Source organism: Heterodontus francisci, chromosome X (assembly GCF_036365525.1).
Source record: "Heterodontus francisci isolate sHetFra1 chromosome X, sHetFra1.hap1, whole genome shotgun sequence".
NCBI lineage: Eukaryota > Metazoa > Chordata > Chondrichthyes > Heterodontiformes > Heterodontidae > Heterodontus > Heterodontus francisci.
The window spans coordinates 11377589-11405069 of NC_090421.1; the positions used below are offsets into that span (position 1 = coordinate 11377589).

General features: G+C 44.6%; 1 protein-coding gene across 6 annotated transcripts in view; it reads right to left on the reverse strand.

Annotated features, from left to right (window-relative positions):
• Positions 1-309: 309 nt before the first annotated feature.
• LOC137358670 (nuclear receptor subfamily 4 group A member 1-like) overlaps positions 310-27481 on the reverse strand; it is a 59542-nt gene continuing 32370 nt past the window's right edge. For all 6 annotated transcript variants that reach the window (XM_068024833.1, XM_068024836.1, XM_068024835.1 and 3 more), the window contains 5 exons: positions 17558-17687; positions 8491-8654; positions 7171-7373; positions 5420-5598; positions 310-4195 (listed from right to left, as the gene is read on the reverse strand). In XM_068024833.1, coding sequence (XP_067880934.1) covers positions 3939-4195; positions 5420-5598; positions 7171-7373; positions 8491-8654; positions 17558-17687 — 933 coding nt within the window. In that variant the 3' untranslated portion in view covers positions 310-3938. The remainder of the gene's footprint in view (positions 4196-5419; positions 5599-7170; positions 7374-8490; positions 8655-17557; positions 17688-27481) is intronic.

The window sequence follows — 27481 nt, forward strand, 5'->3', positions numbered from 1 at the left end:
TTCTGTGCCATCACATACGGTGACAGAAGGTGCTACCGAAAACATGGAGCTTACAATCTGATTACAGTCCAGGACATCCCCGGTAATAATCCAGGGCTAGTGTATGGGCTAGACCATTCAACATTAGGAAGTCATTTAAGAATGGTGCATGAGGTATACCACTCACTTTTAGGAAGTCATTTCAGAGTAGTGTGTGAGGCAGGCCACTCACTATTATTTTGCGAGGTGCAAGGGGAAAGCAGAGCAGCACGTTAGCCACATTCATTATTATTCAAATGAAAATAACACACTTCACTGATATGTTGCAGTCAGTTCTTTTAATGTACTCATCAGAAAGGCATGCAACAGCACTAAGAATGATAATACAACATATACAGATGGCAGGGCAAACCGGGTGTGGCAAAGCAGGTGTGGCGGTCCACGTGAGCAAACCTACTATGGCAACTGTTGTAGGGGGCCACTTGCAGGGCTCAAGAGATGAGTTCATCCATGAGCCCCTGATACATCAGTCTCACTTGCTGCCCTGGCTGTTCTGCTGCTGGAGGCTCCTATCCACCATCGATCTCAGGGTCCCCCGCCGCTCCTCGGTGATTCCATGGCGAAGTATCTGTCCAAAGCAATATTGTGCACTTTTGCTTGAATTCAGTAAACCCTCTCTGAGCCATATTGTAACCCGCATTCCTACCCCACCTGAAGATTTAGAGACCTGAAGAGTTTTTAGCGCACCCCATGTATGCACTCCATGAGCCTCCTGATTCAGTCACCTGCCTGGTAGCTGCACTTGGTTGGGGTGTGGGGTTGCATGGATGTGTCGTTAGAAATAGTTGCTTTGGGTAATTAATGTCCCCAAGAGCCAACCTTTTAAAGAGCTGCATGATTATCTGAGAATTAAGGCATTATAAGCATTCCCTGGGAACAGTCTGTTCATGGGCACTGGTAGTAGTCACATGCTCAGAAACAATAGCTCTTCCTATTGAGGTATGCAATTGCATTGTGTAAAGACATGCAAATGGCTACTTGCACACAACTTCTGACGCCCTGTAGCTTGGGGAAGGCAAAACTGCCGGAAAATTGCATCTGCCAGTCCCGTGCTTAGGCATTCGATGTTGAAACTGTGCTGATTCTTAGTACCACACTAGGGAAAGTGGTAGGGGCATGCATGATTGTCTGGGAATTAATGTAGCAGAACATTGCAAACTGACTGAACCCAGAGACGTCTGCCATGGGTGACTGGAAGCATCCTTTGGTGTAGTCATTGAGGACCGTAATGACGTTCATCGTTACTGACGAGTGCTGTGTAGATGGTGGACTGCGTCTGGGGGGGGGGGCTGTGGTGGAGGGGGGAGCGGGGGCGCTTTTTCTATCATATGCCAACTGACCCTAAATCTTCTCTGGCACCGATCCTCTGAATGACTCAGCTCACTCATTCTGCTCATTGCATGGGATACTGGTCAATCTTCCATGTCCCCTGACTCTTCTTGTTTGGCATCTCCTGCAGTCTGTGCTTCTCTAGCGGGACCACTGCCAATGGTAAACGGTACTCATACTGCCCCGCAGACAGAAATAAGGTGCATTTCTACCAGCACCCTCAGCTTCTCTAGCACCAGTTTTTGTTGCACGTTATTTGTGATGCGCGTGAGAAATTCAAGGCAGCATCGTTTTTGCCCGTGTTTCCTCAATGGGGCCTTTTATCGGGATACGAAAGAGGCTTTAATGCTGTGACTGTGAATATGCACTACACCAGGGAGGACGTTCAGGAGCAGTGCTGGAGCAGACAATAGCTTTATTCGCACAAACTCCACAAATGATCCCACGCTTAATTTGTGCATGGAATAGCTGTGACAACCGGGGGAATTTCTTCCCAAGTGGACAGTTTTTGTTTTACATTGAACTAGACATCTTGACTTCATATCCTAACATTGAAAAAGTTTGGTTTAAAAATATATATTAACAATAGAAAAGTATATGCATTTTGCAACAACATCTTACAGTTTCCCCTAGATTGCAAAATCTTATTAACATAGGCAGGAGGACCTCAGTTGGGGCCAGCTGAAGTATTTAAATGGTACGAGGGCAGGGGGATTTTGTTCATGCCATTTTTCCAGGGTTTCTGCAGCTCCTCCATCAAAGTTGTGGCAGACGAGTGGAATCAGAAACCCACCCGCTGTCATTAGTTGCAAATACAGTCTATATTAGAAGCCTGGTTGAAGACTCCAAGTGCAGGTATCACTTGGTACTTGAGCTGCCCCACAATGAGGTCAGGAGCAGAAGAGACCAGTTTTGCAAACCTACAAGCAAGCCTTAAAAGTTTACAGGTGAGGATTCAACTGCATGACAACACAATGTGCAATGAGTTACACCATTTCCTAGTAGCATCAGAATCAAACACCTTCTGTACATAATGACTGGTAAGGCACTGTAAATATAGTCTATGGTTTTTAACCAATATAAAATATACACATTTCCATTATGGCATCAGACATGTTAAGTACTACAATTGATTCAGTGCTCCCCATATGAAATTAAAGCATGTTATTCCCAGTCATAATGCTCTCTATATAGAATAAATTCAGACAGTTATTCCTAGACGTAACAGTACAACATATCTCTTTCACCCTTGCTCCCTCACAAGGTCAACCAGTCAACAGACCAATTGATTTGAACCTTTTGTCATACGGGTGACCATAATCTGAAGCCAGGAATAGTCACTTGAAAATGCTCATAGTCCATGGAAATAACCAAAGTAATTGATGGATGTTACCAATACAATTTTGATGCTATAGCTAAGGAGCCAACTGATAATAAGTGGATTCATGAAAGGAATTGTAGACCACACTTTCCACCTCCCTTCCCCCTCACTCCAGAAAATATCTGTTTCCATTGGGACAATGGGCTTTGCTCTATCATACATAAGTCTCAAAACTTCTTGGTAAGGGGGTACTACGAATTCAAGTTGATCCACTCTTGGTTCCAGGACTATTAACAAACCTTAGCAAAAGAAAACCTTTTAAAACAACCAAGCTAGTGCCAAAATTTGTGCCATATTGCACGAGCGTAGTCTTCATAGCTGAAGAGATTTGGCTTCACAGCTTCCAGTCAGGGCTGTGTTCACCTTGAGTATTGACTAATTTTGTTACTAAACCATAGCGTCAAATATCCATGCAGAATATGTTGGGGACATGGTGCAAGGTTTAGTCTGTCACACTTCAGGCTTCTCAGTTCTGACTGTCCAGGACTGGCCTTGAAAAAACCTTTTGAAGATTAAATCGTTACAATGTTAACAAATGTTGTCCTTTCAAAATCCATCCCAGATAGAAAGTTGAAAAGCTTTACTCTTTCCTACGTCCGGTGTACAATTTTCAATCCAGCCCAGGCGGATAGAACACATGTTGATTTTCATAGATAGCTGATCACTGATATAAATTCAGTCCTGATTTTTTTTTAAATTCACATCTGGCCCAATGGTGATGTTTCTTGACCTCATTTGTAACTCTTGACATAAGAGATGACAATATTTGAGAGTGTATAACATAGACAAGTCACCGCATTGCATTAGGTTGTTCTTAAAGTTGGAATTCGGGGCCATGAATATGGGGGCAGAGGGAGAGAGTATCTCTAACCAGTGCTGTTTATCTTCTCCGAGAGCATGTGATGTCTCAAGTTTGTCAAAATTCAGAGCAGCTATATGGTTAGATTTCATTGTAGAAGCTGCAATGTAGCAAAGGGACTTTTTTTTCCAACAATCTGTATGCTGAATAAAATAAAAACAGCATTTTGAAAAACAGCAAACCCAACTAGCGCACAGCATACTTGTCCAATTCCTGAAGCCATTCAATTTTGAACTGGTTCCAGTGGTAAGTTTAACTCCCTGCTCATACTGCAACATCAAATATGATGGCTGGGGTCCAGTTCAACAGTCACATAGCTTGGCAGCTTCTCTAGAAAGGCAAAGTGTCCAAGAATAGTTTATCGACAATGGCAGGTGGAGGAACCAGGTCAGCGAGCTTCAGGTAGAAAATGCGCTGGAGTCCTTGTGTGCAGAGGGTACAGAGCTCGGGTAGCTTGCCCAAAAGCTTGGACAAGTAGTTTGGCCGCATCTGCTCACCTGCACTGGATGTGACGTGGTCTTTCAGACAAGTTATAATCTTGGTTTGTAGATCTTCAACTTTCTTGGGTTCTTTTAAGCCATGTCGGTCTGAAACATCGCAAAAACCAACACAGCCGGGATATCAATTTTCAGAAATGGACGCAAAACTTTAGACAATGATTCAAAACGTTAAAGCCAAGGATCATTTGAGTAAATATGGCCCATTTGAAAGAAGTTGTTCCCACTCTTGCATGAAGGTTGTTTTTTAGTTAAATCTAGAGAGAGAGAATGGATAAGCAGGTTGCTTGCAAGGATTCTCACTCACTGCCTACTCGCTCTCTAGGCCCCCTCATTCACCAGGGAGAATCTTGGGTACAGACTTCCCTCAGGCCACTAATAAGTTCCCTAATAAGTAGAGGCCTAGATGAAGAGGCCTGTCCTCATAGTTGGCAAACAGTACTAGGCCTAGGGAAACAGAAAATGGTAAGCAAACGAAAGAGTGATGCTGGCAAGGCCACATTTATTGGCCGGTCCCTATTTACCCCAAAATTGTTTTTGCCAGATCACTTTAGAGAGCAGAGCTTATTAAAAGTCATCCACACAGAGTGGGACAGGAGTCATGTATAGGGCAGACCAGGTTCTAGGATTCCCAAGTCTCCCGTTTTCGGGCGGGAGTCTCTGGGAGAAAAGTTGGGCTCAGCGATGACCACCCTATTGTTGCATGTTATTTCTGGAGTTCCGGAAGTCTGAATTAGAGGGAGCTACTGTCTGGGTGGGCTGACTGCCTGAGTCAGAAGCACTTACAACACATGATGGAGCTGCTGTGGATCGGAGGTGGATGACTGTAAGCAATTTGAGTTTGTGTCTGAACCTAGGTAATTATTCGAAATGAATTGCTGCCTCATTTGACATTTAATTTGTTTCACACAGGTATACCTTGCCTTATAAAACCATGAAGAGCAGTTGAGTTTTAAGGTATCACTTGCCAGGGTGATATTATAAGGTAAACAATTACAAGGCTTCTTTTTAAAAATCAGATTCAATTCAGTTTCTTGCGACCTCAAGGGAGTACTACAGAAATCTAGAGGATAATCAGTGAATAATTGTGTGAAAGCTTATTGATCATGTTCAAGTGTAAGGATATACTTGAAGCCCGAAACTTCTGACAACAAAGCCCCTTTAAGGTTTTCAAGTGAAATGCTGGCCAGTGAATAGATTTGTGCACTTGAGCTTGTTCTTATGTTGTATTGGACCGTAGGCAGAGTGGCCCGCATCAGGATCCACTGTAAAGGTGGCAAGAAGAAGGAACGTTTGAACAGAGGAAGAACTCACCTGTTATGACAACCAATGCTGCAAGGCAGGAGAAGCTGGACATGTCGATCTTCATCCGTTGCAGGGTGGAGGAGAAGTCGATGATTGAGTCAATCCATTCACCAAAACCACGCACACACTGCTGGCGGTGGAGGACAGCACCATTGCAGAAGATGAGCTTGCCTTCTTCAGGGCTGGACCTGCAAGCAACATGTCAACAGAACACCTCAATACTGGGTTCAAGGAAACCAATCTTCCTGTCTACCTTGGATAACATTCAAAATGATGAGTCAGGCCTTTGGATATTGGGTCATAAAGGCAGCCATTCCCATTCCTGATTGTTATCCCATGATGAGAAGGGTTTGCGTATTCATGTTGGTTGAGGAACAGGAGTGGGATCAGCCTTAATGACCTCTATTATCCGCTAACAAATTATCTGGTTATTATCACATTGGTGTTTGTGGGAGCTTGCTGTGTGAAAATTGGCTGCCATGCTTCCTATATTATGACAGTGACTGCACTTCAAAAATACTTCACTGGTTGTAAAGTGCTTTGGGACAAACTGTGGTCATGAAAGGAGCTATATAAATGCAAGTTCTTTCTTCAACACTCAGAAGAAGGACTAGGAACAGGAGGGTTACCGTGGTCCTGTACACCAAACATAATTCATGGAGAATCATAGAGTTATACAGCACAGAAGCAGACCCTTCAGCCCATCGTGTCTGTGCCGGCCATCAAGCACCTATCCATTTTCATCCCATTTTCCAGCACTTGGCCTGTAGCCTTGTATGCTATGACGTTTCAAGTGCTCATCTAAATACTTGTTAAATGTTGTGAGGGTTCCTGCCTCTACCACCCCTTCAGGCAGTGTGTTCCAGATTCCAACCACCCTCTGGGTGAAAATTTTTTCCACAAATCCTCTCTAAACTTCCTGCCCCTTACCTTAAATCTATGCCCCCTGGTTATTGACCCCTCCGCTAAGGGAAAAGGTCTCTTCCTATCTAACCTATCAATGCCCCTCATAATTTTGTATACCTCAATCATGTCCCCCCTCAGCCTTTTCTGCTCTAAGGAAAACAACCCTCGCCTTTTCAGTCTCTCTTCATAGCTGAAATGCTCCAACCCAGGCAACATCCTGGTGAATTTCCCCTGCACATATTCTATGCCATGGCTAATAAAGGCAAGTATCCCACATGCCTTCCTAACCACCTTATCTACCTGTGCTGCTGCCTTCAGTGATCCATGGACAAGTACACCAAGGTCCCTCTGACCTTCTGTACTTCCTAGGGTCCTACCATCCATTGTATATTCCCTTGCCTTATTAGTCCTCCCAAAATGCATCACCTCACACTTCTCAGGATTAAATTCCATTTGCCACTGCTCCGCCCATCTTGCCAGCCCATCTATATCGTCCTGTAAGCTAAGGCTTTCCTCCTCACTATTTACGACACCACCAATTTTCGTGTCATCTGCGAACTTACTGATCATATCTCCTATATTCATGTCTAAATCATTAATGTACACTACAAACAGCAAGGGTCCCAGTACCGATCCCTGTGGTACACCACTGGTCAAAGGCCTCCACTCGCAAAAACAACCCTTGACCATTACCCTCTGCCTCCTGCCACTGAGCCAATTTTGGATCCAATTTGTCAAATTGCCCTGGATCCCACCTTCTTAACCAATCTCCCATGCGGGACCTTATTGAAAGAGAGGAAAACAATGGGGGCAAAAATGTACTGACAGATGGAGCTGCAGGGTTAAAAACCTACCTGTAGGCCAACCTGAGGATGAAGAGCTCTAAGAAGGCAGATTCCAGCAGAAGGTCCTGATCTTCCTTGGGCAAACCATTAAACCCTGGGATCTTCTCTGCCCACTTGCGTATCATTTCCATCGAGCTTGCCAACAACTCATAAAACTGTTGGATATCACCTGCCTCGTCCTCCTCTGACTGATAAGTGTTGGATTCCTGAAACTGGACCAGACGTTTGAAATCAACTGGAGAATATTTCTGTTAAAGAGAACAACTATTTTCTTTTATAAATAACAAAAAGTAAGGAATGTCATTGTTGATTTAATATAAACTGGGATTTCTCCGCAAAGCAGTAGCGTACTACTCGCAGCTTACAACAGAGCATTGGACTTGTCAGCAAATTTCTGGCATTTCCGGCTTGGTATATGGAAATTCTCCTTTAATTGGACAGAAAATGCAGGCTGCTTTCTGATCGCATTTATTCCAGGGCTGGACTGGCAACGTAGTATTAGCGACTACTCAAATCATTTCTGAAGGTAAATTTCATGCTCGCACAAGTCAAGTTGGCGCCAGGCTTTTTTTCGCGCAGAGCCGCACATTTGCTGTCTTCCAATCCTTTGCGCCCGTGCGCGCTATTATGTGCTGAGGGGAACATTAGTGATGCATTCACCGCCATTTCAGGTTTGGAGAATGTGGCTTGAAGTGGAATTGCAGGTAAGCAAACAGCCTCCTGGCTGGTGGACGGTGCATAGTGAGGGAGGGAGGCGGGGGATGTTCCGGGCCTACTTAAGAAAAAAGTCATTTGAAGTAGCACTACTGTGCCACCTTTTCACGGCCACTTAAAGCTTCTCAAAATAGACCAAAAAATGACATACATAGAATCCTAATTGCCATTTTAGGACAGAACTTGCCAGCACCCTATACTGCTGAAAGAGCCCTGAAATAGTAAGTTTAGAATTATTTTTGTGCTTCCACAAAAATAGCCTATGCCGCTGTTGCCCCATGCCCCCACCCCACAGGACTTACCTGGCTGCTGACTGAGTGGCCTCTGGGCTGCCCAATGGTGCCCGCAGCTCATCGGTTCGATGAGGCCTGGGCCTAAGTGGTGGCTCCAGCCTCTCCGCTGGCTGGAATGGGCAGGCAGCTGGTCGGCCACCTAAGAGTTAAAATTGGCCCTTACTGATCGGTAAATAGATTGGAAGAATTTCACTGGATATATACATACACATATATCCAAATGTCATTGCAAATTAATTATTGTTTATATCTGCCTCCTTGTCCCTTGATTCAAACATTTTTTTCTTTTTAACCTCTCAACTGTTTTTCACCTCATATTTACCTTGGAATAATCTAGATTGGACATGATTGGGTTGGAATCAATATGTGCCCTGACCAGCGCTGTGATGAGACTAACTGGAACATTTGAAGGCGTGGCTTCTTGAACATTCTTTGGTTTGGATGGAAGACGACCTCTACGACCTTTCAGGCTGTCTGTGCGGACCACTGGAAGATTAAAAAAAAGTTAGTTTCTTTTAAGCCTCTTAGGCCGAGAAGCGTTTCTTGCCATTGGAGCTAGCGGATGCACAAAATAAGCGTTCACAGGGAGGAACTTTTAGAGTTTACACAAGCAATGCGTTGGTCCACTTCCAATGACTCGTAAAGTTCCTCATGTACATAAATTGGTGTTACAACTAGTTGCACACAGACCCAAGGCGAGTTTATTTTGTTGCTTCTTAAGGCTTTGTTAATGAGCAATTCTTTGGCTTGACTTTCTGCGCCTGTTGCGTTCGTTACATCCAATAAAGGCTGCCACTATAGCAACAGAGGGGAGCAGGCAAAGTTTCAGCAGGGAACAGTGTACCCACTGATACTCTGCTCCTCAAACAGCTCCTGGATTCACTCCCTCTTCACAACTGTCCCTGAACCTGGATGTGGGAACCTGACTCCAAGGTGTCTACAAGTTAACTACATCCCACCACTGGACCTCAGAATCTAACTTTGGGCTCTCCCGTAGTGTTACCTCTCTACCATCTGTTTCCAACCAGGACAGTTCTCTCCTAATGCCCATCCCTATGTAACCTGATTTCCCTCTGTGCCCATACAGATGCACCTTTTGGTACTGCTCCTGACCCAAGTCCTTTACATCCATCTCCCTTTTTATCTCTTGGTCCCTTATCTCCTATCTTCTCCCCTTCCTATCACCCAGTCATGTCAGCTTTTATTTCTCCCCTCTTGGGTACTTTGTGCCCCTCCCCATCCCACAATCTCGAACCCAATCCATCGCTACTCTTCTGCCTTCCTCCTCACGTTCCAGCTGCCCAAGGCTTGAACCTCCCTTGGATAAGCCCACATCGTCCCTCTGTCCTCTCATGGTACTATTGAAAGAGCCCATCGAGGTACTGTGCCTTACGAGTAGAAACTCCAATTGCCTCATCCTCCTTACTCGCCGATTTTCATAAGAGCAGAAGAACATAAGAGATAGGAGCAGGAGGGGCCCAATGGCCCCTCGAGCCTGCTCCATCATTCAACACGATCATGGCTGATCTGCTGCCTCAACTCCACTTTCCTGCCCACTCCCCATATCCAGGAACCAATCTAGTGAACCTTTGCTGCACCACCTCCGATGCAAGTATATCCTTCTTTAAATATGGAGACCAAAACTGTGAGAAGTACTCCAGGTGTGGTCTCACCAAAACCCTGTCCAATTGTAGCAAAACTTCCTCATTCTTGTAGTCCAATCCCCTTGTAGTAAAGGCCAATATGTCATTTGCCTTCCTAATTGCTTGCTGTACCTTCATACTAACTTTCTTTCCTACCCAACGTACCCGCTGAGGGTAAACCTCACCAACCTCCTTCCTGTCCCACTCATCTGACCCACCATTACCCCCTTGGGCCCAGCCAATGCATCAACAAATACCACAGCTCTCTGTATTTCCCTTCAAAATGACCACCTGACTTTCCGATGAGGTTTCCCCTCTGCTACAGGAATGAAACGAATCTAATCAAAGACCTGTTTGCAGCTTTTGACATGGTTGGCCAAACCATCCTCCACCAACACCTCTCATCAGTTATCCAGCTAAATGGAACTGCTCTCATTTGGTTCCATTCTTACCTACTGATCGTAGGCACAGCATCTCCAACAATAGTTTCTCTTTCTGCCCCATCCCAACAGAGGAGGCCTTTCAGCCACTTGAGCCTGTTCCACCATTCAGTTCATAAGAATGTAAGAATTAGGAGCAGGAATAGGCCACTCGGCCCCTCGAGCCTGCTCTCCCATTCAATAAGATCATGACTGATCTGATTGTGGCCTTAACTCCACTTTCCTGCCTGCCGCCCGCCCCCCCCCATAACCCTTGACTCCCTTGTAGATCAAAAATCTGTCTAACTCAGCCTTGAATATATTCAATGACCCAGCCTCCACTGCTCTCTGGGGAAGAGAATTCCAAAGATTAACGACCCTCCTGAGGGAAGAAATTCCTCCTCATCTCTGTCTTAAAAGGGAGACCCCTTATTCTGAAACTGTACCTCCTAGTTATAGATTCCCCCACGAGGGGAAACAATCTCTCAGCATCTACCCTGTCAAGCCCCCTCAGATCATGGCTGATCTGTATCTTTAACTCCATCCACCCGCCTTGGTTCTGTAACCCTTAATTCCCTTACCTAACACAAACCTGTCAATCTCAGTTTTGAAATTTTTAATTGACTCCCAGTCTCAACAGCTTTTTGGAGGAGAGTTTTCCAGATTTCCACAACTCTTTGTGTGAAAAAGTGCTTCCTGACATCAGCCCTGAACGGCCTGGCTCTAATTTTAAGGTTATTTCCCCTTGCTCTGGACTCCCCCCCACCAGAGGAAATAGTTTCTGTCTGTCTACCTTATCAACTCCTTTAGTCATCTTAAACACCTCAATTAGATCTTAATCTTCGATACTCAAGTGAATACAATAACTAGTTTTTGCAATCTGTCCTCATAATTTAACTCTCTGAGCCCCAGTATCATTCTGGTGAATCTGCACTGGACCCTGTCCAAGGCCAATATATCCTGCTTGAAGTGCAGTGCTCAGAGCTCAGTGTTGTATTCCAGACAGGGTCTAACCAGAGCTTTATACATTGTAGCATAACTCCCACCCCTTTGTACGCCAGCCGCTAGAGATAAAGACTCCCCGCAACAGTCTATTCTCGCCCTCTCCTTCCTCGTCCTCCTCTACATGCTGCTGTTTAGCAACATCTTCCAAAGACATGCGGTCAGTTTTCACATATACCCAACTCTATCACTCCACTACTTCTCAACACCTCCGCTGCCTCTGCGTTGCCAAACTGCTCTTCCAATATCCATTCTTGAATGAGTTGCAACACCTCCAATTTAAAGCTCTCATCCTTGTGTTCAAATCCCTCCATGGCCTCATCCCCTGCTATCTCAGTAACCTCCTCCAGCCCCACAACCCTCTGACATTTCTGGGCTTCTCCCACTCTGGCCTCTTGTGCATCCCCCACTCCATTTGTCCCGACATCGGTGACCATTGCTTCAGCCGTCTGGGCCCTAAACTCTGGAATTTGCTCCCTGATCCCCTCTGCCTCTCCACGTCATATTCTGCCTTTAAGACCCTCTTTAAAACTACCTCTTTGACCAAGCTTCTGTTTCACCTTTCTAGTGTCTCCTTCTTTGGCTTGGCATCCATTGGTGGCTACTTATGCCTCTGGAAAGCAACACAGGATGTCTTGCAATGTTAAAGGCACATATAAATGCAAGTTCTTGTTGTTGTCTTGCAATGCAGCAGATATACAAAAGAACCTAGTGAAGGGAGAACTCCTCTGTGCCTGCAGCAATGTAGGTCCAGCATCTAGTGTTACACTGATAGACTTATTGGAGGGAGACGATCAGCAGAATTAAGCCAGGGAAGTTAAAGTGCGCATTAGGCATCCCAGCATGTTACAGGATTACTGTACCCAACTCAGCTACAATGCACCTTACAGTAATGTGCAAGGACATGATCACTGAACCATCACCTGAAAGAATGAGACTTGCAGCCACAGATCAATATCTGAAAGTAATGATGGCCATTAACTTGTATGTCACAGGGTCCTATCAGTCACCCACGGAAACTAGATTGCTGCTCCCCACTGAATTAAATAGGTCACAGCTGTCTGACTTCATCATGCATGAATGTGCTGAATGTGGAGCTGCAGCACCAGCAGGAGAGACAGCCCCATTCCTACCAAGGTTGTGTCATCTCCTGAGTGTAGGGTGCCATAGACTGTACTCATAGAGCCATTAGTGCCTCTGTACACAATACCATTATTCTCAGCAACAGAATTATTACTGCTTAAATGTGCAAATACTATGAGCCAAAAGAGATTGCAACATTGGTTTCTGGAAGGTCTGCTGCTGGCATGGTTGATGACACCTCTGTGCAAGCCCCCGCACCCCTCAAGAAACAAGATAAAGAGGGCAACAGAACAATCAGAGACCAGACATTTGGGGTGTTGAAGCAATGAGTCTCACAGGAGGGCTCCCCTCCCCCTGATAGAGTTGGCTGAAAAGCAGCATTGTGTGCTGCACATCACCGAGCATCGCTATGGAAACCCGTGTGGCCATGGAAGTTGCTCGGAGGAGGACAATGGTAAACAGGATCCATCAGCAGCAGAGCAGCCAGTGCAGGAAATCAAACTGGTGCATCAGGCTCTTGTTGACGAATTCTTCCCAGAGGCCCTTATAAGTTTACAGTGCAAATTCCAGCCTGACCGTCCTAGTTCTTTCGTATACCTGCTATTCTTTGGCACCTCTATATACTGTGCTACCATTCCTAAATGTGATTTTCAGAGCACAGTACAAAAAAATTCTGACATCAATTTTTATCCATGCAACAGCGTGTGTGAAGACTTGTGTTTACTGGGGTATTATGCATTCCCGTTGTGCCTCATGCATTACTACTGGGTGATTTCCCAATGAAAGGAGTCGGCCGTGGTGGCTTGCTGCAAGGAGCTGCTTGCTTTCAGTGAGGATTCTTTGGTCCAGAGGTGCAGTATGGCAAGGAATTAGCGCGGCTTGAGAGCCAGCCACTCGCTTCTGGTATGCTGCATGCGTGCACTAATAGCGGTCATGGCATAAGCCACCAATCTCTGTGAGCTCTGTGTTTCTGTTGGGAATCTCCTGGTCATTCTGATTGTGTTTCTCAAGCAAATGGATGCCAGCTTTTATTGTGTCTTGAGTTTTAGAGCTTAACATCAGTGGAAGCCTTCATGAGAGATGCTCCAACTGTCTCCATGATTGAAGCCTTTCCGTGCAGATGCCACTGATGTTGCTTGCCGCTCAATGGCAGTCTGCAGAATCGACAGCTGTTTCCCCATGGCAGTGTATAAGTGGGTGCTAGATGCCCCCACACTCCAAGGACCAGCTTCCATCCTGTTTCACAAGGAGACAAGCGATTCATGTACAATTCCTTGGCGTACGGAATCCTCTCTTTGCAAGCCTGCCCTGTGCAGCCAGCACTCTGAAGCAAAGCGGGGGATCAGTCACCCCTGCTGCATTTCCGTTCCCAATGATCCAAGGATCACTTTGTGCCTCCTCAAGCTCACGCAATATCCTCCGATGCGTGGATCACCGGGCTGATGCTTGGTTCACGTCATGTTGACGGCAGCGCGCTACTCTGCAATTTGTCGATCGAAGGAGCTGGCGTACTTCTCCACAGGTTGTACGATGAGAGAAGGCGGCATACGATGAATCTATAACAGAGCAGAGATCTGCCTTGCTTCTAACCAAGAGCAACTGTGTATAGTTTATATTTCTGTATAAAATCTTGCTCATTAGCCAACTGGTAAGTTATTTACTGCTGGTTAGAAACAAACTGTTCAGGTGGATGCCAAACATGTATTTTGCCGCACATGTTAATAAGGAATATTGAGTCTCTTCTGTCTAGGTAGATAAGCGTTAATTGGCAAACCTTCATATGAGTGACAGAAACACTTAATATTCATCATCTGGATGGGAGACGGAAAAAGAGCCAAACCATTCTGGTGGTCCAACCCATCTGTGACTCCTGCGAAGCAAAATTTTTCACAGTTGGCTTTGTTCTGAAGGGCGTGGGTGCCTGGAAACCAGTTTCTGGGAAAGCAGCCTGATGTGTTTAAATCCTACTGTGAGTTATAGCTGTGTCCAATTATGAAATATACCTTCTCTTTGATACTTCATTGTCTCAATTTGAGCTTCAAAGTAAAGAATTGGGTACAATTGTTGTTCACTAACTTTCACTCTCCAGACAACTGTGGCTGGTGGAAGGGGTCCATGAATCGCAGACTTCACGTTTAAGCTTTACCACACAGAAGGGCATTCAAAGTTGGGAAGTTATCAAAATTTCAAAACAGTTGTGACTTGAAGTGTGGTTGGCTGGGGGAGGTATTAGAAGACAAGCAAGAAATCAAGCATGTGTCAACTGAAATCTAGTGAAGTTTGCTGCATCTGTTTTTGCTTCTGATTAATTCTACTTTTGAACAACTTGATTTACAGAGATAGTCTGTGAGACATAGTCTGGCAAGATGTCGTTTGTTCACCTATTGAGGAGACTTGGAGAGTATGAGGTGGCTAGTACTAATTTCAATGAGCTAATTAACAACAGAAGGGGTTTATTGTTCAACAAGGGCAACACTATCCTGGATTATTTTGTGCATAAGGCCAGTCTTCAGTCCAAGGGCAGCACAGGCTTACAGGGAGCTGGCTTTTATGTTGGACATGAGAAAAAGTATCTGAGAGAGCCCAATTCATGACAATGAGCATGCGGACATTATTTTCCATTTTATGTCACAGCGTCAGTGTGTGATAGCTTAAATATTCTATCAGCATTTTATTTCTCAACTTGTTCTTGGGTTGTTTGGATGTTGCTGGCAAGGCTGACATATATTGCCCCTCTCAAACAACTGAATGACTTGCTCGGCCACTTCCGAGAGCAGCGACTGCTGGCATAAAAATTGGGCTGGCCAAAAAAGAAATCAATCTGACGGTTTTGAATGGACATGCTCAAGCGCTGTGTTTGACCTGAGGAACGTTCCTGCTCCCTCTCTGGTCACCCTGCCTTTAATGTCAACAGTGGCATCCTCCGAGCTGGCAAAGGTCGAATTTTTGTTGAGAACTATCGCCAGTCCACCAATACTCGCTCCTATCAAGGGCCACCTTCTCTTGCAAGAAGACCAGCACCCGTTTTAGCCTGTTCGTTTAGTTCGGAACAATTTTCCTTTGTGTTTCATTTCCATGCTATTACTTGATAAATTCAGGTTAGTAATTTCCTTTGTAGTGCTATTCAAGAAATCTCTTTCAAACCACCTGTGGTTAGTTGGTCTGGTTAGTTCACGTACAGTTCATACATTACCCCTTTTCTTCAGGTTATGCACCTTCAGGTTCTTCCAGCTGGGGTGAGGAGGAGTGTTGACATTTTTGGTGATCATCTGCAAATGCCCACAGTGTTCGCTCCTTCTTGCGGCCTGTCCTTTGGGCCTGAAGAGGACCTTTCACTGTCCCCTCATGCTGCCTGCCATAACCTGCAAGGTTTTCTCTTTAAGTGAGCTTTTCTGGTGTACTATCTTGCCTCGACGAATGATACAAATTATGCCATGCACAGCTAGATTGTTGCATTTTGCGCTCTTTATGCGCCCGGTTAAGTGGCCACTGGGTTGGTTAACGAGTGGCTCGGTTGTACTAATGCAGGTGCGTACTGACTGGCTCTTCAGTCGCACATTAGTTCTAACTAACCAGGTCTGATAGACATCCCACAGTGTAGGATAGTGTGCCACAACACACATAAGAAAAATTGAGTGCCTACATCATGCGTTCTCCATGCGTCAAGAAGAACTTCTTCAGTGGACTTCTGCTTTTTCTGTCATCAGCTCTGAGCTCTGGAATCTACAGCACCTGAACTGTCCCTGCCAACAGAAAAGGCATGAGGACAAGACAAGACAAGAGGTCAAAGGAATGACAGTGTGGAGGAGACTAGAAATAAAATGACTGTATTAGTGGCCCAATGCTTTATATGTTTATAAAGCAATCCTCTGTTCTCTATTTATTATATCAGAGGCATTGATCTGGTCATTTCTAGGGATTAGAAGGGTCTTTCAAAAGGTTGGATGGTGGAAGACAAAACCTGAATGTAAAGACGAGGCCAGTTAGGGAGGAGGAAATCCTAAAACAGTGACCGGCCTGCGAGTCCACCAGAATTATCACAGTAACAACCTTCGATTTTGAACAGTTTAAAGACGTAAGAAAAAGCATTGTCATTGTGGAAACTGCAGTTTAGCCATTGCGCTGGTAGTGCTCCTTCGAGCTTGTAACAAAGTATATTTTCTATAAGCTCATAGGTTAGGTGTTGCTCCTAAGGAGCAAGTTTCAAGTTGCAAACATGTTTACAGGTAGCCATAAGCCTCCTGTAGGAAAAGATTCCAATTCAATTGCTTTATTAGTCTTCATGCTAATAAGCATGTTATTAGAGATGTTATCTGACTGAGGTGTTTAAGTTGATTAAAGGAATTGATAGGGTAGACAGAGAGAAACTATTTCCTCTGGTCGGACAGTCCAGAACAAGGGGGCATCAGCATAAAATTAGAGCTAAGCCGTTCAGGGGTGATGTCAGGAAGCACTTCTTCACACAAAGGGGAGTGGAAATCTGGAAAACTCTCCTCCAAAAAGCTGTTGAGGCTGGGGAAGATTTCAAAACTGAGATTGATAGATTTTTGTTAGGTAAGGCTATTAAGGGACTTGGAACCAAGGCGGGTAGATGGAGTTAAGATACAGATCAGTCACGATCAAGCTGAATGAACGAGCAGACTCGAGGGGCTGAATGGCCTCCTCCTGTTCCTATGTTTCTATGTTCATCCTCTGTTCTACTATAACTGGAAACGATGCTCTTTACATACCCGACCTGCTACAAGCTTATCTTCAGGGTGCCCAGCTCAATGTTCTGGCTTTACCAGTGCTTTTCTGGTTCTCACTATTGAACCCATCTGCTGAAAATTCATCTCCTTGTAGCCTTTTGCCCACTCCTGCTAAGACAGTTATGGCGAATCTGGGCTTTGAATAGCTTTGTCTCTGATGAGTACAATTAATATTGGTCAGTAGCCTACCAGAGACAAATGTGGGACAAAGCCTAACACATGATAGTAAGGGGTGGGACGGGGGTGGATTCTGAAACTGTTACTTCCCCATTGCAAGAATAACTCAAGGGAATATGTAAAGAAGTGACTTGCATTCTCAAGGGCAAACACACCTATTTTTGCACTCTTTTATATTACAGTAAAATGCATTATACGAGGTGACTAGAATTTGATCACTATTGTGAGCTTGTCCTGAGAGGTGGGTGTGATGAATGGAATGGTGGTTGACCAACAACGGAACATGTATATACAGCTAGAATTGTCCAAATGCTTACCTTCTTTAACCATGCCCACGGCGAGGCATTTCTGAAAGCGGCAAAACTGGCATCGATTCCGTCGCCGTTTATCCACTGGACAGTCTTTATTTGCTAGGCAGACGTACTTGGCATTTTTCTGAACTGTGCGCTATGGAGACAAATGGAAATTATCAGTGAAGAAAGGAGGTTACCAAGGAGTTCCTGGTCAAGAGATATGCAAGCAGATGTACCTTGCCAACCTGGCGGAGTAATGCGGAGGTGGACATGTCCACATTTTCATATCAGAAGGTGAACCGTAATTTTAAAGGTTGAAGGTCGAAGCAGCAATTGGGTTCAATATTACAAATCTGCCTCCCCAAGTGCTTCAGTTGATAAACGCATTGCCTTTTCTGGGAATGAACCAAACAAAGCAACAAGGTGACAGGTTCAATTCCTTGCCGGTGCTGAGTTAGCTGATGTTAATCAGAGTGGAGTAGAGACAGTAAAGTTAGCTTTAGTGCCTCCAGCCTGGGGAGGGGCAAAAAACAAAGTACCAGCCACAGCTCCTGTTCCTCATTGCGACTGTGTGATTCATAGCGGATAGCACAAGTGTGTGGACACTACAATAGGACAGCAGCAAGCTCCGTGGTGAAGCCTGTCAAAGTGGAATAGCCTGCCAACACTCACTGTCCAAGCTCAAGCTCGAAGAATGGGCAGTTGGGCAAGATATTGGAGGACATCAAGCACCCATGGGAATGTCCTGCAGTAAGAGGGGTACCACCTTCATGAGAGTGGTGATGGGGTGGGGGAGAAGTGGGAGAAAACCGGGGTCATAAATGGTATAAAATATGGGTAAAACAGGATACAACCTTGCATTTATGGAAGTGGATAGGTTTAATCATAGTTATTTTGTTGGGTACACAGCTGGTGTCACATAAGTAGCTGTTATGGCAAACTCTCATGTTGGAACCAAGGGTTGAATCCAGTCAAGCCTAGGTTTATTAGTGAGCATTCTTCACTGGTTCTCAGCAGACAGGCAACCGTATGGTAGGTGATTAGAAGATGACTCAATCTCAGAGGAAAAATAGCATGGACTGTGGGGCGGTGGGGGGGGAGGGGGAATTGAAAGCGATGGTGATTAAGTTCTTGATGTCATAGGTGTTGTACCTTCCTGGTTAAATGAGGTCAGTGGAAAAGCAATGAAGATAATACGATAGTACAGTGATAACCCAATCAATCAATGGGTGACAGTCTTGTGCTAAATAGCAGTTGATACCAGTCTCAAGCTAGTCTCAACTGGTATTCAATGTCCTCGACTAGAACTTTCAGCATTGGTCCCAGTACAGGGTTTCAATTCCAATTCACTCCCATTTAATACATCCAGGCTCTGCCTGGCCAAACTGGTGAACGACCTAAACACAGCTCAGTTCACTGAATCTTAACATTGGATTGCACCTTTGAACTCTCTCCAAGGTCAATGGTGTAGGATCCACCAAGGAGAGAAGATGAAATGAATATTGGTTAAATTACACCAAACTTGAGTTTAAAAGTCTATAGACTAGAATGAGAAGACTGAGGGAGGTGAGGAGCCCCATTGCTTGGAAATTACGCAAAAGAATGAGTTAGATGAGTTTTGCTTTCAATACAGTGACAAAGCCAGGAGGAGGAAGAGTGTCTAGGATGGTGCATTTGAAACTAAGGACGAACAGGAAAATTTAGTGGCAATTTACCATAGCAGTGTTGAGTGTACAATCATTTGTCATGTAATATTACACCGTTGTGTGACAGGTGGAATAGTAAAGTTCACTTTTACTATGAAATATTTTCCAATTCAAAATCCACACACTTTAGCACCATCTAATTAGGTGTACTTGCGTTATAGAATGGGGGACTAAAATCCAAAAATGAGCAACCCATCTCAAAGTAACTGCTTTTATAAAACTAAAAGGTTGGAATGGGTGAGCATTTCCCGTTTCTCAAGGTAAGGGTTGTGAATGTGAGAAGGCAAAATGCTTTTCCACATTTTGCATCCAGTGCTGGCATCAAGCATTTACACGTTGTTGTAGCACCGGTCAAACAGTTCTACTTTGCCTAATAACTTAATCTTACCCACACAGCATGCAAAACTCAAGGCCCTTCCCAGCTGGGAGAAATTGATTTGTAGGATGTGGGTGTCACTGGCTAGGCCAGCATTTATTGCCCTTGAATGACTAGCTAGGCCATTTAAGAGTCAACCACATTGCTATGGGTCTGGAGCCACATGCAGGCCAGACCAGGTAAGGACAGCAGAGCTCCTTCCCTAAAGGACATTAGTGAACCAGATGGGTTTTTACAACAATCATTTCATGGTCACCATTAGACTAGCTTTTAATTCTAGATTTATTATTAACTGAATTCAAATTTCGCTATCTGTCATGGTGGGATTTGAACTTATGTCTCTAGAGCATTAGCCTGGGCTCTGGATTACTACTCCAGCAACATTACCACTACTCCAGCACTTCCCCTTAAATAAGCAGACTTGTGTCTATCTAGGCTGGTTTGACCTCAAAGCCCAGTGGTGAAAGGACAACACTCAGTCCTCAGAAGCTGCACAAAAAATAGTGAGAGGTGTTTCATAGAGACGATGTTTTATTTATGCCTTCTTTATTCATTAGGGATTCATGAATAACGTGTTGTGATCAAACACGGTAGTATAACAGCGACCATTATGTAAGGATATGAGTCCATTATGAACTGCTGACTTTAAATATATCATTTAAAATAATCTCCACCTGAGCAAAAAATGCTCATGTGACAAATAGGGGAAGATATATTGTTGCCAAGCAACTGGCCCATTGGTAGGATGCCAGAACATCTGCAAAACAACTATCTCGGGGCCCTCTCCCCACCAACCCCTTCCGAAAATCCAGTGTCACAGCTGTACTGAATATCTGTGTTGTCGATGTTAAGTGATGAAAAACAGACTTGGTTTTGATATCGTGCCAGGAAAATTCAATGTTTAAAGGGCGTATTGTGTTGTGCAATCATTCACTGGCCAGTTGGTCATATTTGTGGTTGTCAAGACCCACTCTGATATCCTGCCGTACACTTTAACTGCGTTTTCTCATTTAAAGGAACAGTATATCATTTGAACACCTTCCCCCCTTAAGCAGCAACAATTCATGAAAAAGGCTGTAGCGCTGGCAAATATTTTATTGAAAATACAAGATTAAGAATAACTCGAAAAGCAGTCACCTATCCTGTGAAGTGCATTCTCCCGGCTTCCCATGGGCTGCATGGTGTGCAGACCAAGATCCCTGGTCTGTGCTTTCTAAACTGATCTTACGATGTGTTGGCAGTCAGGATGCTACAGTTGGCCTCATTATCCCTGTTTATGGGGGGAAAGACATACTGAGGCTGCATCCATGCTCTTGGTCGCTAGCCTGTTGGACGACACTTGTGCCTGGGATGAGTACAGACTCAGGCTTGCCCGTGATGCCCCCACAGTCGAATAGCACCCAAGTACTCATTGCATAGACTCACACAGAAGGGACAGCCAGTTGGGCGAGGCCTTGGAGGCTCTAGGTCAGCTGACAAGCATTATTGATAGCATGCTAGTAGTGACCAACGGGTAAATGTGTCATGCATGGACAAATGTGCAATGCTTCCATGATTTTAGTGGAGGTTTCAGCCCATTTAAAATAAATGGATTGGTGTCTGCACTGAAGCAATGGACAGAGGTATGTCAAATGAAGGCAATAAGGAGCCCACCAGTCAAAAGTCATTTCTAGCCTAGATATTCACATTTTTGTTCGGTTAAAGAAACATTTTTTACAAGTCGTTTTGCATTGCAACTTTAGATGCCACTTTTACTATATATGTATTTTCCACACGCACATGTAAACATACAGGCTGTTTATGAAGTCATTGTGCAACTTTAAACTTTAATAACGTTGGACGTACACATGATAAAAGCGAACTGTAAATGGAATATGAAAGCATAATTCATAAAGTTTCTTCAATGCTAATGCTGTTCATGTTGTTCTTAATGCTGTGTTAATGATGCTAAAACTGATTGAAAACGGCGACAGTCGAAGAAAAAGTGAACTGTTGGAAATTCAGATTGAACGATGGATCACAAAAGATTTTGGTTATGTCGAAGACTAGAAATGTGACCTGTATTGTGATAAAAACTTATGAATTATGCTTTCATATGCCATTTACAGTTTGCGTCTACCATACGTACATCCAAAGTTATTAAAGTTTAAATTTGCACAAGGACTTTGTAAACGCCCTGCATACATACACATACATTTATGTATATAAAGACAGACTTGCATTTATATAGCGCCTTTCATGACCACAGGACATCCCCAAACACTTTGCAGCCAATGAAGTACTTTTTGAAGTGTCGCAACTGTTGTAATGTAGGAAACATGGCAGCCAATTTGCGCACAGCAAGCTCCCACAAACAGCAATGTGATAATGACCAGATCATCTGTTTTTGCGATGTTGGTTGAGGGATAAATATAGGCCAGGAAACCAGGGATAACTCCACTGCTCTTCTTGGAAATAGTGCCATGGGATCTTTCCACTTGAGAGGCCAGACAGGGCCTCGGTTTAAAGCCTCATCTGAAAGTCTCCACTGGCAAGGGGCACTGCGTGGTCACCCCTCCAAATACCAACTGACCTGTCTACCGTGAATTCCTCATAAGTTGATAGTATAGTTTGGGTCTACATTTAACTTTGGTCTTCTGTTATTCTTAATTGTACAGCACAATTTCACACCTGGATGATGGTCAGTGATTGCAGAACATGCAAATGGATTTGACATGAAAGCAAAGCAGCATTATTTTTAAGCAGTCAGTCAAATAATAAGAGCAAAAGCTTAAAAGTGACTCCACTTAGGGCAAGGGGCTCTCTCGTAAAATGGCAGTGAAGAAGCTAGATAGAGGATACCCAAGAATGGTGGGTACAGTGCAGCGGGGTTAAAAGGCTTAAATTATGAGGACAGGTTGTGCAGACGAGGCTTGTATTCCCTCAAGTAAAGAAGACTAAGGGGTGATCTAATTGAGACGTTTAAGATGATTAAAGGATTCTCACGGATAGATGGAGAGAAATTATTTCCTTTGGCAGGGAGTCCAGAACAAGGGGGCATAAGCTTAAAATTAGAGCTAGGCCGTTCAGGAGTCCTGTCAGGAAGAAAGAGCGAGGACTGCCAATTCAAGGCACCATGGCACGGTTGTGCAAACAGCCTGCTTCCTGAATCTTGCGGAGTTTGAAGTTTACTCGTGAGTAACAGATTGTGGTGTGTGGCTAAAGAGTGGGTGGGGGAATTCTCATGTCACTGGCTTTCAGTGAAAGCACGAGTTCGTCACAAGTGAGTCACGAGCAAGTTCTAAAGGTCTCTCTTAGAAATGTAATCACCTTGGTATTCCCCTGGCCTCCATTGTATTGTCAGTCTGTACCACAAGTTAAAACACTTTAAGCAGTCATATATCACTTCCACTACTTTTAAGTGCATTCAAAGTAGTCATTAGCATATATTGCTTGTCAAAAATTATTTTCATTATGGACAGTTTAGAAGATGGTATTAAATGTGGTCTTACACTACTCTAGGAGCTGATCCAGAGCTGCCTGACCTCAGAAGAACATGCTATTGATGGCAGACTCTGCCAAAGAGTTGTTTCAGACATAGGTCCCTTTCGGTGACATCACTATGGTTGGCCAGTCTCCATTGTGCCAGAATATATATATAGGTGTTGCATCTCTGCCTCAGATCACACTAAATAACACCCCACTGGAAGTGGTTAGCAAATTCTGCTATCATGGGTCTATGGTGACAGACAATCTGTCCCTTGATGCAGAGCTCGATACACACATAGGGAAAGCAGCTACCACCTTTGGCCGACTTGCGAAACGTGCATGGGATAACAACAAGCTGACCCTTCGGACCAAGCTGATGGTTTATAAGGCCTGTGTTCTCAGCACCTTGCTGTTTGGCTGTGAAACATGGATGACTTACAGCTACCAGGAAAAGAAGCTCAATAATTTCCATCTTCACTGTCTGCGGTGCACTATGGGTATATCCTGGCAGGACCACGACGACCAGTTGCTACAGCAGCTTGGCAACAGGCGCCAACGTCAAAAACAACAACTCACAGCGTCACTTGGCAGCTTCGCGTGCGGCACTTGTAGCAGAACCTGCCTCGCAAGGATTGGCCTTCATAGCCATCAGCAAAGGTGCATCAAGAGAAGACACCCCCACCCAAATAGACTGTTTGCTGCATGTCCATCATCTTTCATAGATGGAAAGATGCCAACACAACACATATATAAATGCAGCAAACATTTTTATCAATCTTTGAATTTTACAGAACAGAAGGAGGCCGTTCAGTCTATCTGTGCTGGCTCTTTGAAAGAGCTATCCAATTGGTCCCACCCTCTTGCCCTGCAAATATTTCCCCTTTAAATATATATCCATTTCCCTTTTGAAAGTTACTTTTGAATCTGCTTCCACTTGCCTTTTAGGTAGTGCATTCCAGATCACAGCAACTCACTGCATAAAAAAAGTCTCCTCATCTCCTCTCTGGTTCTTTTGCCAATTACCTTAAATCTGTGTCCTCTGGTTACCAACCCTCCTGCCACTGGAAACAGATTCTGCTTATTTACCCTCTCATAATTAATCCCTCTTAATTTTGAACACCTCTATGAAATCTCCTCTTAGCCTTCTCTGCTCTAAGGAGAACAAGTCCAGTTTCTCCAGTCTATCCACATAACTGAAGTCCCTCATCCCTGGCACCATTCTAGCAAATCTCCTCTGCAACCTCTCCAAGGCCTTGACATCCTTCTGAATCTGTGGGGCCCAGAACTGGAAACAATACTCCAGCTGGGGCCTAACCAGTGATTTATAACAGTTTCACATAAATATCCCTCCCTGGCTCTATAATGTCTACCAGCCCCTACAACCCTCCCTATCTCTGTAACCTCCTCCAGGCCCTACAACCCTCCCGATCTCTGTAACCTCCCCCAGTTCCTACACCTCTCCCTATCTCTGTAACCTCCTCCAGCCCCTACAGACCACCCTATCACTGTAACCTCCTCCAGCCCCTACAACCCTCCCTATCTCTGTAACCTCCCCAGGCCCTACAACCCTCCCTAAGTCTGTAACCTCCTCCAGCCCCTACAACCCTCCTTATCTCTGTAACCTCCTCCAGCCCTTACAACTCTCCCTATCTCTGTAAGGTCCTCCAGCCCCTACAACCCTCCCTATCTTTGTAACCTCTTCCAGCCCCTACAACCATCCCTATCTCTGTAACCTTCTCCAGCCCCTATATCCCTCCGTTTCTCTGTAACCTCATCCAGCCCTACATCCCTCCCTATCTCTGTAACATCCTCCACCCACTACAACCCTCCTTAACTCTGTAACCTTCTCCTACAACCCTCAGAGAGCTATGCATTCTTGCTATTCTAGCCTCCCCAATTTCCATTGTTCCAAGTTGGTGGAATGGGCAGGCAGGTGACAGATGAAGTTCAATGCAGAGAAATGTGAAGTCATTCATTTTGGCAGGAAGAATATGGAGAGACAATATAAAATAAAGGGTACAATTCTAAAAGGGATGCAGGAGCAGAGGGACCTGGGTGTCTCTGTACATAAGTCATTGAAGGTGGCAGGACAGGTTGAGAGAGCAGTTAATAAAGCATACGGTATCCTGGGCTTTATTAATAGGGGCATAGAGTACAAGAGCAAGGAAGTTATGTTGAACTTGTATAAGACACTAGTTGGCCTATTGCATCCAGTTCTGGGTGCCACACTTTAGGAAAAATGTGAAGGCATTGGACAGAGCACAGAAAAGATTCAAGAGAATGGTTCCAGGGATGAGAAATTTCAGTTATGAAGATAGATTGGAGAAGTTAGGACTGTTTTCCTTGGAGAAGAAAAGGCTGAGAGGTGATTTGATAGAGGTATTCAAAATCATGAGGGATCTGGACAGAGCAGATAGAGAGAAACTGTTCCCACTCGTGAAAGGATCAAGAACGAGAGGGCACAGATTTAAAGTATTTGGTAAAAGAAGCAAAAGCGACATGAGGAAAAACTTGTTCACGCAGTGAGTGGTTAAGGTCTGGAATGCACTGCCTGAGAGTGTGGTGGAGGCAGATTCAATTGAAGCATTCAAAGGGGAATTAGACAGTTATATGAGAAGGAAGAATGTGCAGGGTTACGGGGAGAATGCGGGGGAAAGGAACTGAGGGAATTGCTCTTTCGGAGAGCCAGTGCAGACACGATGGGCCGAATGGCCTCCTTCTGCACTGTAGCGTTTCAGTGATTCTCTGTGATTCTGTGATACCATTGGCGGCCGCATCTTCAGCTACCAAAACCCTAAGCTCTGAAATTCCCTACCTAAACCTCTCCACTTCTCTCCTTTAAGTCGATGCTCCTTAAAACCTACCTCTTTGACCAAGCTTTTGGTTCCCCTGTCCTAATATCTCCTCATTTGGCTCAATGTCAAATATTTGTTCGATAACAGCCCTATGAAGTGCCTTGGGACATTTTACTACGTTAAAGGCGCTATATAAAGGCAAGTCGGTAGTGTTGTAACACTTGAGCTAATTTCAAGCTAATTGTACCCTTTATACTGTAACCAGTATGAGGACTTGGGATGTGGGAAGGACATAATCTATGCTATAGATTTTGGGGGCAGGTAACACATGCCTCCCATTCATCACTGCACCCCCCCCCCCCCCCCCCCCCACTGCTCTCAATGGGTTGAGTTGCATCTGAGGCTTGTTCCTTAAGTCACTATGGCGATTCAGTTGGAAAAGTGTTTTAAAGAACTTGCTTTAACAGCTACCTTCACACCTAGGAGATACTTCCTCTCACCACCTTATCTCACTGGCTTGTTAGCTGTCTCTTTTGTGTGTTCTTCTCCCATTTCTTCCCTCAATCATTGCCACATCAACAAAAGGCATGTGACTACTGTGATTATGCATTAGATGACCCTGGCATGCATTTTCCCAGAACTGAGACTGAGAAGGCACACACAGCATTAGCCTTGGGGCTAATTTCAAATTATTTTATACTTAGCAGATATGAATGGACCATTGAAAAAATGGAAGCCTCAATGCAATTTGTAATTACAAATAAACTCCGTTTTTCATTATATCCCACTGGAAGGTCAAACACCACTCCCAACTGAAAACAATGGAACGTTTGAAAGGACCACTATTTTCTGGTGATTTTTTTTTTGCCACACTCAATTAAGCTTGGGGGTGAGTTAGCTCAGTTGGCTAGTGTGTGATGCAAAGAGATGCCAACTGCGTGGTGGGTTCAGTACCAGTGTGGTACTGGCTGTGGTAGTTCATGGAAGCCTGCCTCCTCGCCTTGACCCATGCTTGAGGAGTGTTGACCCTCAAGCTATACATCACCAACTGTCTGTCCAATGGGGAGAGATGTCTCTGGTCCTTTGGGACTATGGCAACGACAACAACTCGAATAAGCTTGTACACAGAACGCCACTGTGTCACAACCTGTACCAGGCAGTGGACAGCCTGAAAATTTCCAGAATATAAACCAGACATTGAATATCTCTGTCAATGCCCTCCTGTGTTCAGTGAGGTGGAGACATTTGTTATTCTCGCTCTCTCTCTCCTCATGTAGTGTCCTTGTTGTCCAAGGGTTGCTAATCATGGCTTATGCAATGACATCCCTATGGGGCAAGGCAGCAGGCCCCAAGAGCTACCTCAGCCAGGATAGGGAGCTGAACCTGTGCTGTTGGCATTATTCAGCACCACACTCTAACCATCCAAGCTAACCAACCCTTCTCAATCATTATTAACTTGTGGATGCCAGCCTCACACACTTGAGCACATAATCTAGGGCGACAGTACTAAAGGGAGTGTTGTCCTTCGGATGGGATGTTAAACCGAGGCTTCTCAGGTGGCCGTAAAAGATCCCATGGCCACGATTTGAGGAGAATTCTCCCC